Source organism: Petaurus breviceps, unplaced genomic scaffold (assembly GCF_028583685.1).
Source record: "Petaurus breviceps papuanus isolate PSGF00001 unplaced genomic scaffold, PetGlider_PUasm1.0 90881, whole genome shotgun sequence".
Lineage (NCBI taxonomy): Eukaryota > Metazoa > Chordata > Mammalia > Diprotodontia > Petauridae > Petaurus > Petaurus breviceps.
Window position 1 is genome coordinate 11,297,886 of NW_027187369.1, and position 14,622 is coordinate 11,312,507.

A 14,622-nucleotide genomic window follows, 5' to 3' on the forward strand; every position below is an offset into this window, starting at 1 on the left:
TAGGTGAGTTTCTGATCTGCCTCTATGGAGGGAGCCCTATGTGAGGAGTTCCCTACCCTGATGAAATTTGAGGTCTAGATCACTCTCCTCCCACCCTCAATCATTTTTGCACTTGTTGATTCATTGTTTGCAATTGTCATATTCTTTCTATGTGTTTTAGTTCCTCAGCAATTCCTACAGAGCAGAAAGTATATTTCCTTCTTTTGTATTCCTTCCACTTACCCCCTCCCCAAGTGACCCAATCTCTGGAAAGATCAGATAGTAAATATTTACTGAATGACTAGTGGATTTGGTCCCTATCGCCAAGAGTTTAAAATAGATTAGGATCACCAATAGAGGAAAACATGGAACGAATATGAAACCAATAGAGGAAACTAAGCTGTTTCTGTGGATAAGGTTGTCCAATATTTATTCAAGTTCCTACCTAGTTTCTTTGAGGATTTATCTGATGTGGGAGGTTGGGGCTTTGGTCTTAATTTGCAGCACCGTTAGTTATAATGGCCGGAAAGTAAGAGGGACTTAATCCTGATAATAGGGTGAGGCAAGGTTATGATATTCTTTGGGGAGTACTGTTCCTAGGTAACAGGAAATTGATGACATCACATAGCACATTGGCATGAGAAGTGATGCAGACAAGAAATTTATATAATTGGTGGATGTGTCTTGGCTATTTATTTGCTATCACGCGTTGAAGGTGGCAAGCAAAGAAGATTCCTCCCGGAATGATTTAAGGTAAAAAGTATTTTTAAAGATTTTACTTTCAGAAATCATTATCAGCTTTTTGGTACTTAAGGGTATACTGGGACCTCTATTTTCATCAGTCATAGAAAAATTTTTTGGGAAAAATCCCAAATCGGGGAAGGGAAAACTGCTTCTATCTATGTAGTACGTGTTAAGAGGTTACCACAACTTGTGTCAAGAGGCAGGATTTAGAGCTATTTGTTCCTGACTTCTAGAATCGTAGATCTAGAACTTAAAGGGACCCTAGAGAGCATCTAGTTCGTCTTTATTTTTTAAAGATGAAACTGGGACCCAGAGAAGCAAAGTGATTTATTTGTTCAGAGTCCAATGGGAAGTGGTAGCCCCAGAATTTGAATTAGGTTCTCTCTCCAAATCCTGATTTCTTTCCTCTACACCTTGGTGTCTCCAAAACCTAATCCTTTATTCACTCAGAATAATGAAGTAAATTCAAATCCTTTGGGGGGGCGGGGGAGGTGTCCAGTATGTCTGTTGTGCTCAATATCTGCCCATGACTTTATGTTCTCTTTGACATTTTGGCTACTGGCTTCTATCCATCCGGGTTAGTTTGCAGGCTTTTGTCTTCTGCACGTTGAGTTTCCAGAGGAAGCTTATTGCCTTATCGCTCCAACTTGTAAAAACCGAATTGGACAAGGCCCCCTCTCTCCGCTCGACCGCTTTCTCTCCTCCGCACCCACTACAAAAGCGATAGTCAAAGAGAATCGTCCCAGGGGCCCTTAAACCGGGGAGTAAGGAAGAGAAGAGCTAGTTTTCTAAGCGTCCCCCGGAAACTGGGCTGGGGAAGGAGAAGGGGAGACAGGACGCCGGGCGCTGGCGCTTGCGCCGTAAGGCCGTGCTGTCGGGGCGGACGTGGGGGCGTAAGCGTGCGGGGCGGACCCTGCCTGCTCTCAGGAGGCGGCAGGTTGCAGTTTTTGTTTTGCCCTCGGCCCCTCCAATCCTGGGTCCCGGGGGCCCAGAAGGAGGACCGGCGGCGGCCGCGGCCCTTTCGCGTCTAAGTGCCAATTTGTCCCTGAGGCTGAAAGGAAGGAGCTGGGGGTGGAGGGTGCCTAGGAGGCTACCGTGACTGGGCGTGAGGCCGGGGCCAGAGCATGGGGGCCGGAGTGGCCAGGCCGGGCCCTCCCCCCCGCTGTGCTCTCCGCTGCTGGGCGGGCCTCGAAGCCTTGAATCGGGCCCCCGCCCACGGCCAACCCGGGTTGGCAGCAGCATGAGCCGCCCCGCCGTCTAGAGTTGCCTCCGCCTCCTCCATCCCCATCAGTCTCCACTCCTGGTCCCCGCCCCCGGCTCCCCCTCCTCTTGCGTACTGAGGTGAATGGGAGCCCAGAGCTGAGGCTCGGCACCTGCCCCCCGCCATGGCTCAGGAGAAGATGGAGCTGGACCTGGAGGTGCCCACTGACGGGGGCGGCCTACGGAGGTCTAACAGCGCCCCTCTCATCCATGGGCTCAGGTGAGTGAGGGCTAGTCGGGAGGCCAAGGATGCTGGGGGGGGGGGGGCTGTGCGCATGCGCCCCACATCCGCTTCAGCAGGTGTTTCTGCAACCATCTCCCCTCCTCCATCATTTCTTCATTTCTTTCAAACCTATATCCCCCCCTCCCCCCCACCCCCACCCCCCCATTATCTTCTTCCTTCCTCGAGCCCATCGGATGAGCAGTACCGTCCAGCTCGAGGCCGACCCGGGCGTGAGCTAGCTTGCTCTGAGGTTGACATAGACACCGATCTGGCCGGGAGCCCGGCACCAAGTGCCGCAGCTAATTGCTGTAAAATAGAGCAGGTGCTTTTCCTGGTTTTGGCTAACTATTCACCATCTCTAGCCCCCTTCTAGGTAACTCTCCCTTGTCTCCACCCCACCCCTCCAATCATTGTGCTCGGGTTCATTTTTGTCGTGCTTGGACAATGCTGCTTCCCCGAACCATACCAGTACAAATCTACTCCCGAATCGAAGGGCCGGGTGGAAAGACACTTTTCCTAAACGGAAAAGGTATTGCAGAAATGTTACACCCTGCACGTATCAGATGACAATAAACATTTCTGACAATGGCAACTAAAATATGTACTTTCAATTGCCTGAGGATTGAGTGCTGGTATAGTATTTTAATTTCATTCTTATATCCTGCTCGTGGACATATGCACAATAATTAAGATGGTAGATTTAAAGCTGGAAGGAACCTTAGAGGAACTGAAATGCTGAGAAGCTAAGTGACATATGTGTTCCAAGGTCATACAGATAGTCATATCTTAGATTTGAGTTCAGGTTCTTTGTCTTCTGGTTTCAGCATTATGTCCATTGCAAACTTTTTGAGGTAAGAAAGAATGAAGAATTGATATAGCATCAATCAAAAACAAAATTAAGTAAAAAAAAAAAGTCATGCATATGTGCAGGAAGAGCCACAAAAAGATGCTGAATTTAGAGTCATAGAACCTGGGTTAGAATCTCAGCTCTGCCACTTCCTGACTGTGTTCTTGAACAAATTACTTAATCTCTCTGGGCTTTGGTTTCCTCATTTATAGTATGAAGGAGTTGGACTAGTTGGTTTCTAAGGCAGAGTTTCTTAACTTTTTGTGGGTTGTTGGACCTCTTTGGTAATCGGGTAAAACCTATAAATCTCAGAATAATGTTTTTTGATAATTGAAGGAAATGCTAAGTTTCATTTAGAGGTTAGTGAAAATAAAGATGTGATTTTTTTTCCCCCATCCAGGTTTATGGACCCCCTGAAATCTATCCACAGACCCCATGGTTGAGCCCCTACTCTAAGGTCACTTGCACCTCCAAAACCAATGAAATTTTGAAACTAAAATCCATGAAACTGTGAAAGTAAATGGGCAGATAGGAGATAGGCAGCCACCCCAACAAGAGGGCCTTATGGTGTGTTTATATTTGAGAAGCTGAATGATTTAGAAAATATAGGATTCTATTGTGATTTTAAGCTTTTATTTAAGGCCAGTAGTGAACGTAAGAAAGCATTGAGGGCTGATAACAGGATTGGTCAGTGATGGAAGGTTTCATGAAGGAAAAAAGTAATAGTTCCCAAGAGGATGAGGAAAGCCATTTGCTTGACAAGAACTTTCAGTGATGGTCAAAGCATCAAAGATGGCATGGAAAACAAGTAAGGACAAGCAGCAAACTGGGAGACAAGGTAGATGTTGCAGTGAAATTGATTAAATGTTGCATCTGTCACATTTTCTGCTTCATCAAGGTATTCATAGGGTCTAAGTTGAAGATGCAGTTTAAATGGGGGTAAAACATTCCACTCAGGAAGCTGAGGGCTTAGAAATTGAAGGGACCAAGTTGCCTACAAAAAAAAAAAATTGGAGCTCAAGATACCTCCCTGGGTGATTTAGAGGACTTTGCTCACAAAGCATTATGCAAATAGAAGCTTATAATGTACTATTATCTGCCTGAACACAAGGAGGGTTGGACCTCCATTAGAGGTCCTGTCCAGGGTCCATGAAGTAACACTAACAATGCTATTTTAGCAGACACAGGATTTGGTCAGAGGTTAATCCACAAAGTTCCGGAAGGTATTGTAAGCTTTGACTTCCAACTGGGAAATTTGGATTTTTACCTAGGCTTCTTTCAGTTCTACTATGTATGCCGTTCACTTTTTTTCCTTTTCATTGCCATTCCTTCCTCAATACCATTCCAGGCCAAGACAGCTCTTTATTCAGTACTTGTTAAACATCCTTTCACTTCTTTCAAATAACTTCCTGAACTCACTTAATGATGCCTCTTTGAGAAATCCCACTATCCGCTTTGCACCAGCATTTTAGTTTGTGGTGCTTAACAAGTTCTTTAGGGCAAATATTAATCTGGTTATAGAGTTTCCAGGCTTTTGTATATGTGATTATAAGCCTAAAAGTCAGTGACAGATGTTTTTTTTATCATTCTCAATTCTTTATAATCCCTTTTGTTTTTTTCCATTTGGCTAGTTTTATTACTGGGATGAGCAACAAAATAAAATTATTGGTAGAAATAACCCTCTCTTCTCCCCTACCCTTCAACAATTAGTAAAGGAATAAAGATTAATGTAGTTAACTACTTTCCTAGGCCTGCCATTAAGTGAAAGATTTCTCTGAATCTTTGAGTTATTATTTCCTGTATTTGAATTTATTTCACTGGTAGGCTGAAGACTGATCTCAGACTTGAGTGAGGAGAAATTCAGTTTTATCATGCCTCAGAAACTTAGGAAATGAGTTTATTTATGCACCAGCCATTCACTTTCCTCCTTGTCACCTATTTTCCTTAGTGAACTGCTAAGGAACTGCTGAGTCCAGGGAGTCAGACAACAATTCCTTTAAAATAACCTCTTTATGGGAATGGATTGAATAGGGTGGGAAGTAGAAAATGGGGGATATTTCTGGAGTCTGCCATGTTGGATTTTCCAAGTGAAAATGTAATTACTTAAAGGTAATCTGGGGCTCATATTTTCGAGCCCTGCTCTTAACTTTGGATGACAGGTATAAAAGCCATACTTTGAACTTCATCTGAAAGCAATGCAAACTTAATGCTAAATTTCCAACAACATTAAGTTATTCATATTAGGAATATAAATAAGGATGGGATGCCAAGTTCCTGGGTTCGCATCTAAATTTGGTTGGCTACTTGTGATGCTAACTACTTTGAACTATTCTGTGTTTTCTTATCTGTCTCTAAATAGCTGTTCTCTTTAGGGACATAGTTCTCAAACATTTGAATGGCAGGTTGTTGTTTTTTTTAAATCACCTATGATGTCCTATAACTACACTTGACAAATATGTTTGTGTTTTGGTTTCAGTGACAATTCACAGATATTCCAGGCTGATATAATAAGAAACAGAAGGAACAGTAATACATTTTTAAGCCGGCACACCCTGGTAAGAAAATGCTGATAGCTTATTCATTACCCACACTTGTGCTATTTCAACAATACTTAGGGAAAGAACAATGCATATACTATTGATAATTCTCTGCACTTGTGGTAAAATTTCTTTCTAGAGCCCATGTGGCTTTAGCAAGGATTTTGTTTTTAATATAGGAGATCACTGGGCTGCTTTTTTTTTCTTGAAAAGAGAATTTTCATATTCTACTTTGAGGAATCTAGTGTTCGTTATTCTTTGGTCTTAAACTATCACCTTTGTGTGTCATACTGTCACATGATATCTAAACAAAAATAGCCCTTTAACACCAATAATTTTTAAGTGTGGCATTTATTTTTAAATCAGTAAGCAAAAAAAAAATTTTTAAATCATTATAGCTGAAATATGATATCTCTAGAGGAAATTTTGTTGAATATATAACTCAGAAATAATTTTTAAATATTTCTCTACGATATCTAAATTTAATGAAACCATGGAAATGATCCTCATGGAGTTTATATTTATATGTATGTATATGTCTATGTATACATACATGCACATATTTATATATGTGTGTGTGTGTTGTGTGTGTGTTAATGGCATAGTGATGGAAATGTCGAAAATATTTCTTGTACATTACATGCCTTAGCAATTCTAGGTTCTCAATCTGTAAATCTTAGAATTTAGAGCTGAAAGGAACGTTAAAACATCATTGAGCCCAATCCCCCTCATTTTACAGATGAGGAACACGAGGCACAGAGAGGTTTCAGTGATTTTCCTAGGGTCTCACAGCTAGTAAATATCTAAGACAAAATTTGAACCCAGGTTTTCCTGCCTCCACGTCTGGTGCTCTATCTATTATACGAACTTGCCTCTCAGTGATCCACTTTAATGTAACTTAGCCATCTCATACAATGTATCATAGTGTAGCAAGCTTGAGGTTTTTAATATGTTGGTAATAATAATTTCCAGGCTTAGTTTGATGTAATTCATACATACTTCAGGGATTCTTTAAACTGTTTGGGTACTCCTTCCACAAACACAGATCACAAATCCTCTGCAGCAGACGTATCACATTCTCAAAATTCCCTAGTGTCATGAACCAGTTTAAAATGTAATTAGGAAATGTTTAACAAAATAAATAAAATACAGTAAAACATAGATAATGTTAACTTGTGATTTTCTAAGTCATTCTGTGGCCCACAGGGATCTCTTTCTATTTGACACTACTGCTCTGCAGCTTAGTTAGAATATTTTCATGAGTTACCATGGCTAAAAAGAATTCATCATCTGGCGAACACCTTTGGTAATTGAGCCTCCTTAAGGCTAGCTAGGTCAGTCCTGAGATGACTGATGGACATATGTAGAGTCCTTTGCTGAGTCCCTACTTGAGGCTTTTCCAGCTTAGGACAGACTACCAGAGCTCAGCCCCTTGCTTTGTGTAGCAGCTTGTAAAAATCAGGGTCACAATGAAATATTATTTATTGTACAACTAGAGCAGAGAGCCTGATGTAATAGCTCCCAAGAAAAAAAAGCCCTCATCCAAAGATGCCCACATTATTTGTGATGGCCCCAAAAAGGATACAATTCAAATGTCAAAAACGGATAGGGGAATAGACAAACAATTGCTGATACATGAGCATAATGAAATTTGATCATTTTTAAGGTCCTTTTTAAGCTCAAAAATCCTATGGCTCTTCAATCTGTAAATGTTATTTAATAAAAACTACAAGGATATGGAGTGTATTAATAAAATCCAAGTTGTAGATAAGTTACCCCTCCACATGGGCAGAGGGAGATTCTACCTCAGTGAATCAATATTAGATTCTGGGAGTTCCCTTTATCAATGAAATTGCAGGTTTAGGCCTTATCCCTATAAGTATGTGTATTACATCCATTTTCCAAATTATATATTTAATTAATGTTTAGTCACAAAAGCAAACCACAAGCATAAACATTTTTATCTAATAGTGTACATTTAAAAGGTCCAGAGAGAATTGGAGTGATACAGTTTTAAGAGTTGTTAAACAATTTTAGAGAAGAGGAAGAAGCCTTCATTCATAAGAGATATTTTAAAAACTGAAATCTTTTCCTCACCATATCAACACCAGACTCACAGATTTAGATCTGGAAAGGACCTCAGAGTTCACATGACCTAACCCTCCTCCCCCTTTCTAGACATGAGGAAACTGAGGTTCAGGGAGGTTGAAATGACTTGTCCAAGCCATATGAGGAGTAAGTAGGAGACGGCATTTGAATCCAGCTCTTCTGCTTCCAAGCCCTGAGTTCTTTCAGCCATCCCACACGGTGTCTCACAAGCATATTTACCACCAGGTTCTTTCTCCAGTCCTCCTATTCATATACGACCCTGATCAAATCAGTCCTCTCCCCACCCTACCAAGCAAGATTCAAACAGCCTAGCACTCAAGGCTTTCTGTGACCTAAACGCAGTCACCACCATTATCAACATCAACAAGTATTTAAGCCCTATATGCCATTCTACCTTTTGAGTCTTGTATGGCTTATTCCAGAAGTCTTTGTGCAAGTTTCCATTTTAATAGCTTAAAACTGCATTAAGACTTTTGAGACAGCCTTTATAATACTATTTATAGCACTTTATATTTTACAAAGTGCTTTTATTGCCATTATCCTCTCCAGCCAAACTCTACTACATGCCACCCCTAACTCCATCCATCTTCCTACTTCACCGCTATTTTGTGCCTGGAATTCCATTCTCCAATCCTCTCTCCTTCTTCCCCCCTCTCCCCCCTTAATTCCTGGTACTTTTCTAGGATCCCTCTTTTGCATATCCCATTCTCTCAAGCATCTTAGTAATTTGTCATTCTTTCTATTTGATTGTAGGGTTCTAGAGAGCAAGGCCAGTTTCATATCCTTAGCACCTAGTATAGTGCCTTCTCTGTACCTAGTAGGTTCTAAATAAATGTTTGTTGAACTAGATCAAATCCCTTGAAGCCTAACTTAATTAAAGTCTCCTCCATGAAACCCTCTGTGAATTTCCCTAATGCATTCCCTTTTTCCCCCTCTGATCTCTCATAATGCTTTGCCTTGTACCTTTCACATCTGATATTACTTTGTATTTTAGTTCCTTGGGTATATACCCTATCCTCCTACTAAATCCTGAGCTCTGCACTGATAAGAAGGACCATATTATTTCTAAACTTAATTATAACAGTGCCTAATAGTGCTCTGTACCACAATGGGAGGATTTATAAATTGAATTATCTTGTTACTAGCTAGAAAGCAGCATGATACAATGGAGAGTGAGTTCTGGATTTGAAGTTTAGAGAACCTGTATTTGAATTCTGGCTCCTTCTAGATCTGTTTCTTGAGGGTCTGGCCTAAATCTTAGTGACCTTGGTCCATCCCCTCAGCATCTAGCCTATTGCTTTGCATTGTGTATGCAAACATGTTTGATATTTGAATTCAGTTGTGAAGTTCATCTTCAGTTAATACTTAGTGTTCACATCAGTCTAGAGACTGTGTCTTGCTGTATGCTCCTGCCCCTAGCCTCTGGGCTAGGGACTTAGCCGGTAAGCCAGGACAAATAGAAATCCCGATACGCAGAGAGCAACAGTCCATGTTAAGTTTTTTTAATATACAGTAACTCACTGCTCCAGCCTGATTTGTTTTCTGTTTGGTATCTTGGCCAGCTAATTTGGATTTAACAAAAAACTGCTTGTTTTTAAAGAAATGTAGTTCTGATACATTCAATTATATTAACACTTACTTGACTAAGTGTTTGCCTAAAAGAATCCTTTGGTTAATGAATAGCAGATGTGAATGATTTATAATCAATCAATTATATGTAAATAATATTTCTCCTGCAATGCTAAAGGACACTTAAACAGTTTTGCCTCTTAAGAGGTTTAAATATGTCTCTTGAAATCTTGTTTCAATGTCATTTGCACTATCAGAAAAGAATTTGCTTAGCAAAGATAAGTTTAAGTTCCCTTCCTCTTGATTGTCACAAAATCTGAAATAGTGGAGCCTGATTTTAATAAGTTGTTGTAAATATAACTATGGGTAAGTTAATCCTAAATGGAGTAGGGACATTGTGCTAATATAGCACGAATTACCTCATCTTAGACTTTTCTTTATACTCTCATTAGCTTCTTTAAAACTATTAAATCATTAAATAAAAATAAAAAATAAACTTTCGAATCATGATCCCACCCCATTAGAGTCATTCTGGATGAAAAGTATTAAGCCACAATTTTCACTTTGCAAAGAGTGCCCACATTGAGACCACAAATCCATCAAAGTCTGTATTTGAACTCAGGTTCTCTGACTTCAAAGCCAGCATCCTTTTTACTTCATCATCATTCTTTTCTATTAATATTGTAACATTCTTTTCTGTCCTATATTGCCCAGGTGAGCATTTCTTTTGACCTATATTGGAAACTCTAAACCTTTCATTAGCATAAATTTCAATTTAATTTTTACAAGTTCCTTTAGTGTGAATTAAGCAGAAATAGTAAAACAAAATTTTTTTTTTTCTGTATTATTTTGCAGTTCCTACCATCCTTCCCTCTTCGAATGCCTAGTAGCCGGATCCATCAGATCAAACAGGTAGGAAAATTGGGGGGGGGACAACTTTGAAAGTCACTGTCCAATCTAGCACTAAAAAGCAAAGTTATACAGTTTAATTTCCATATTAAATATTGTTGATAATTTAGATTTTCAGTTTAGGAGTAGCATTTGTTTAGAAAAAAAATTTACATTTAAAAAAGTTTTATTAAGTTTTAGAAAGTGGTAGTTTAAAAAAAATAATAATATAACTATATGTTACATAATGCTCTTTTCTCCCCAGGGAACTCAGAGGATTGTTATGTGGACTAATTTTCAGTTACAAAATAGGTCAGGGGTGGAGAACCTGTAGCCTTGAGGCCACATGTGGCCTTCTAGGTCCTTGGGTTCGGCCTTGTAACTGAGTCCAAGTTTTACCAAACAAATCTTTTTATTAAGGGGATTTGTTCTGTGAAGTTTGGATTCAGTCAAAGGGCCACACCCAAGGACCTAGAAGGCCACAGGTTCCCCACCCCTGGATAGATACTTACAACATGATTGTGCCATTTTTATTATGTTGCTTAAAAAAAAAATCACAAATTGTGACTTGACTGTCCATTGCACTACCTTTGTTCTGTGTTCGTTTGCTTCATTATCGCTCTAAATTCAGAGATGTGGTGTGAGGTTTGGGGTTTTTTTTTGGTTTGGGGTTTTGAGATTTTTGTCAATATAAGTAAAAAATTAAAATGGTATGAGTCTATATTTTATGGCTTATCAGTTGGAAAGAATCTACTCACAACCTCATTGTGGGAAGTGATTCAGGTTTGGGGGCTGGCTGTGGGATTGCCTCAGTTCACTTTACTCTGTTTCCACTCTATCACACTCTTGATAGCAGCCCTTCCTGCTGCTCCATGAGCATTTTTTCTTCCACTATCTTCTCCCCAAAAGAACACGATAACATGAAACTCAGTGGAGCCCTCTCTGTGTCTAGGTGTGTACACTGTATCCTTAGCATTTCTCATGTGATAAAAACAGCGTACAACCAATATCCAATCGAGCTTTTCTTTGTAACTCTGAAATTTGTAGATTACATCCCCCCAATTATCATAGGTATTTGAAACTTAGTTATATGTTGTTAGTTTTCAGGGCTCTGAGTAAAGAATATTTTAACTGTAGCTAGTAATACAGATAGTAAAACAGTTTATTATCTATATTAATTCAATGTTCATTGTGTTTAGAACTACAAAATAAAAGATAAGTTGGAGGAGGAAAGCAGAAATATATTAGCTTCCAGTCTGACTACAGATTTAATGGAAAAATTTAGATTTATTTTCAGAATTTAATTTTCTGATCTATTTTTTCCCAGTTGCCCTTTTCCTATTTCTTTATATCTGGGTCTTTAATTGTGACTTCTTTTTGGCCATAGAAGTTAACCCTTTAAATTCAAGATAGTGTCACATATAGTGATTGTGCTTATTGAGTAATATTTCCCCTTTATATTCTGAAAATGAAACCTGACATACATTATGTTGTTTGGGTCTTGTTACATGGGCTTCCTAAGTGTCTTTGGAGAAACATATCACTAAAGATATTCATTTTTAGAAGAGTGAAAACAATTTTCTTTTGTAGAATATTCCTCCAAAAGGAAATTTTTGTCCATATATACATTTAAATGCCGTATCCCCTACTGCCTCTTTTTTCCTATAGATGCTAATAGCAATATTCCAAAGGTAGAGAATGCCATTTTTCCATAGGTAGGCCATCTCAAGTGGAAATGGAACACAATAGTTTCCTTTCACATTATATACCACATAATACCTCCTCCATGTCTTCTACATACCTATTATTTGAGCTTTCTGAAATTGTAAAATTTAATACACATTTGCAGATTATTTTATTTTTTAAAAAATGAAATCTTGGAGTTGGAAGGGAATTCTGAAGTTACCTATTTCAACATTCTCCATAGGTGGTCATTTAGCCTCTATATGAACACCTCAGCTCTTGGGTGGCTGACTCACTGCCCCCTGAGGCAGCAATAATTGCCAGCAAAATTTTCTTTAAACTTAGCCAAAAATAATAAGCCACGATTCCAAAAGAATCAAGATGAAACACGGGTACTCCTGACAGAGAGGTGATGAACTTAAAACGCAGAAAGAGACATTCATTTTGGGACTTGACTGATGTGGGAATTTCCCAGGCTCTGCAGCTATGAGGGCTTTATTTGTTTTTGTTTTTTCCTTTTAATTTGCTATGAGATGTGGAGGAAATGGGAGGGACAGATTAATAGAAGAATACTTATTACCTGAAAAATTAAAAGAATAAACTTAAAAAAAAACTTTTTTAAAGAAACAGCTGAAATCTGCCTCTAACTTACACCCTAGCTCTAGCCTCTGAAGCAGAGCAGGGGAAATCTAAGCCATCTAATGCAGTAGAACCCTTGAAATCTTTGAAGATAGTTTTTCATATTCTCCCTTAAGTCATCTCTTTTCCAGGTTAAAGATCCCCTGCTCCTTCAGTCATATAACATGGTTTCAAATTCCTTTATTCTCAGTTACCCTTTTGGGGTATGTTTGGGTTAGCTATGTCTCTTAAAAGATGGTGCTCCGTACTATAGACAATAATTCAGAGGCCATTTGACTAGGGTGGAATACTGTGAGGGTATCTACCTCCTTTATTCTACACACCATAGTTCTAGTAGTGCAGCCTAAAAGCACATTACCACCCTTTATTTTGAGCTTATGGTCAGTAAAAACCTCCAGATGTTTTTTTCTCCCCACATTTCCCTGAGTCCTGTACTTGTGTGGTTGGGTTTTCAAAATTTTAAGTGGCACAAACTTTGCATTTGTGCCAGTCAGATTTCATTTTGTTATCATTGACCTTTTGTTCCATCCTACTGAGATCAGTTCAGATCTGTTTGGATATGAGCTCTGTCATCTGAAAATTTGATAAACCATTCAATCAGTTTCTTCATTCAAGTCCATTAGTGATGATGGTGAAGAGAATGGGGTCAAGGACAGAGAACTCTGCTGCCACAAGGGTCTAGTGGCCTCCCCACCTTATCTAGATAATATAGTGGTATGACTTTTTTAAGGGATTGGATCAGACACAGATATGACCATAGTCTTGAGGCTGTCATATGATAGGTTAAACTTATTCCACTGGGTCCCAGAGGACAGAACTAGAAGCTATCAACCAGCAGATTTAGATTTTCTGTAAGGAAAAAACTTACATACCAATTTGAACTGCCCCAAAGGGGGAGGAGCTCTTAGGTTCATCCTCCCCAGAGGTCTTCATAAGCAGAGGTTAGATGCCCACTTACCAGGTGTGTTCTTGGGCATGCTTAGTAAAATACCATTGGGCTAAATGACCTCCGAGGTTCTTTCTGACTCTTAAGTTATCATTCGTTAAGTCCGTGATATAAAGTGACTTTATGAACTGAATCTGTTTGAGATAAATTGTGCTAATTGCAGACAGAACATCCAGAAATTATATTGTAGGGAGCAGTTCTAGAGCCTCGGTTAAGATATGTTTTATGAATGTTTCTTTCTCTCTACAATTAGCTCTGAAGTTGTACCTTTTTACTCTTTTCTTTGGATTTTACTTTTGCTTTGTGTGTTTTTGGCTTTTTGGTGTTTTTTTTTAAATAGCACAGAAAGTTGTGACAGTGTGGCAGGGCGGTAAAAGCTCTGAACTGACAGTCCGAAGAACTGGCTTCTAGTCTGTGCTTTGCCACATGTTTGTTGTGTGACCTTGGGCAAGTCACTTAACCTTTTCTAAGCCTCAGTTTTCTTATCTGTTTAATGGAGATAATATTTGATCTGTTTACCTCATGGCTCTTGTAAGAATCAGTTGGAATATAGAACTAGGAAGTTTGTAGTGCTTTTTAAGGTAAGGTGGTATAAATACCACATCACTGAATATTTTAAGTATTCATTGTGAATGATTTGAAATTTCACACTCTTGGGTGGCTAGGTGGCATAGTGAATAGAGAACTGGCCCTGGAGTCAGGAGGACCTGAGTTCAAATTCAGCCTCAGACACAACACACACACACGCACACACACACACACACAAAACACTCGCCATGTGACCTTGAGCAAGTCACAATTGCCCTCCAAAAAAAAAGCCCCAAAAAAAGAAATTTCACACTCTTTGATAGGAACATTTTAAGGATTTTTATGGCAAACTTCTCTAATTGATTGTATGTTCCAAGAGATCAGGGATTGCATTGTATTCATCTTTTTTTTTTTTTTTTTGCTTTTTGGAGGGCAGTTGGGGTTAAGTGACTTGCCCAAGGTCACACGGCTACTTTTTGTGTTAAGTGTCTGAGACCAGATTTGAACTCAGGTTCTCCTGACTCCAGGGCCGGTGCTGTATTCACTGTGCCACCTAGCTGCCCCGATTGTATTCATCTTTCTACCATGTCTCCATAGTACCTAGCAAAGTGCCTTGCCCATAGATGAACCTGTAAAAAAAAATCAGTTATTGAATGAATGATAAAAATTT

At 39.3% G+C, this 14,622-nt stretch overlaps 1 protein-coding gene across 6 annotated transcripts in view; it reads left to right on the top strand.

Moving 5' to 3' along the window:
- Nucleotides 1-14,622, top strand: part of LOC138150691 (P2R1A-PPP2R2A-interacting phosphatase regulator 1-like) — a 51,928-nt gene that overhangs the window by 1,511 nt on the left and 35,795 nt on the right. Inside the window, exons 1-3 of one of the 6 annotated variants that reach the window (XM_069074115.1) lie at nucleotides 1,587-2,203; nucleotides 5,530-5,608; nucleotides 10,124-10,180. In XM_069074115.1, the coding sequence (XP_068930216.1) occupies nucleotides 2,109-2,203; nucleotides 5,530-5,608; nucleotides 10,124-10,180 (231 nt within the window). In that variant the 5' untranslated portion in view covers nucleotides 1,587-2,108. Of the gene's footprint in view, nucleotides 1-1,586; nucleotides 2,204-5,529; nucleotides 5,609-10,123; nucleotides 10,181-14,622 lie in introns of those variants that run through there. The other 5 variants (XM_069074118.1, XM_069074116.1, XM_069074119.1 and 2 more) reach the window with 5 other exon arrangements.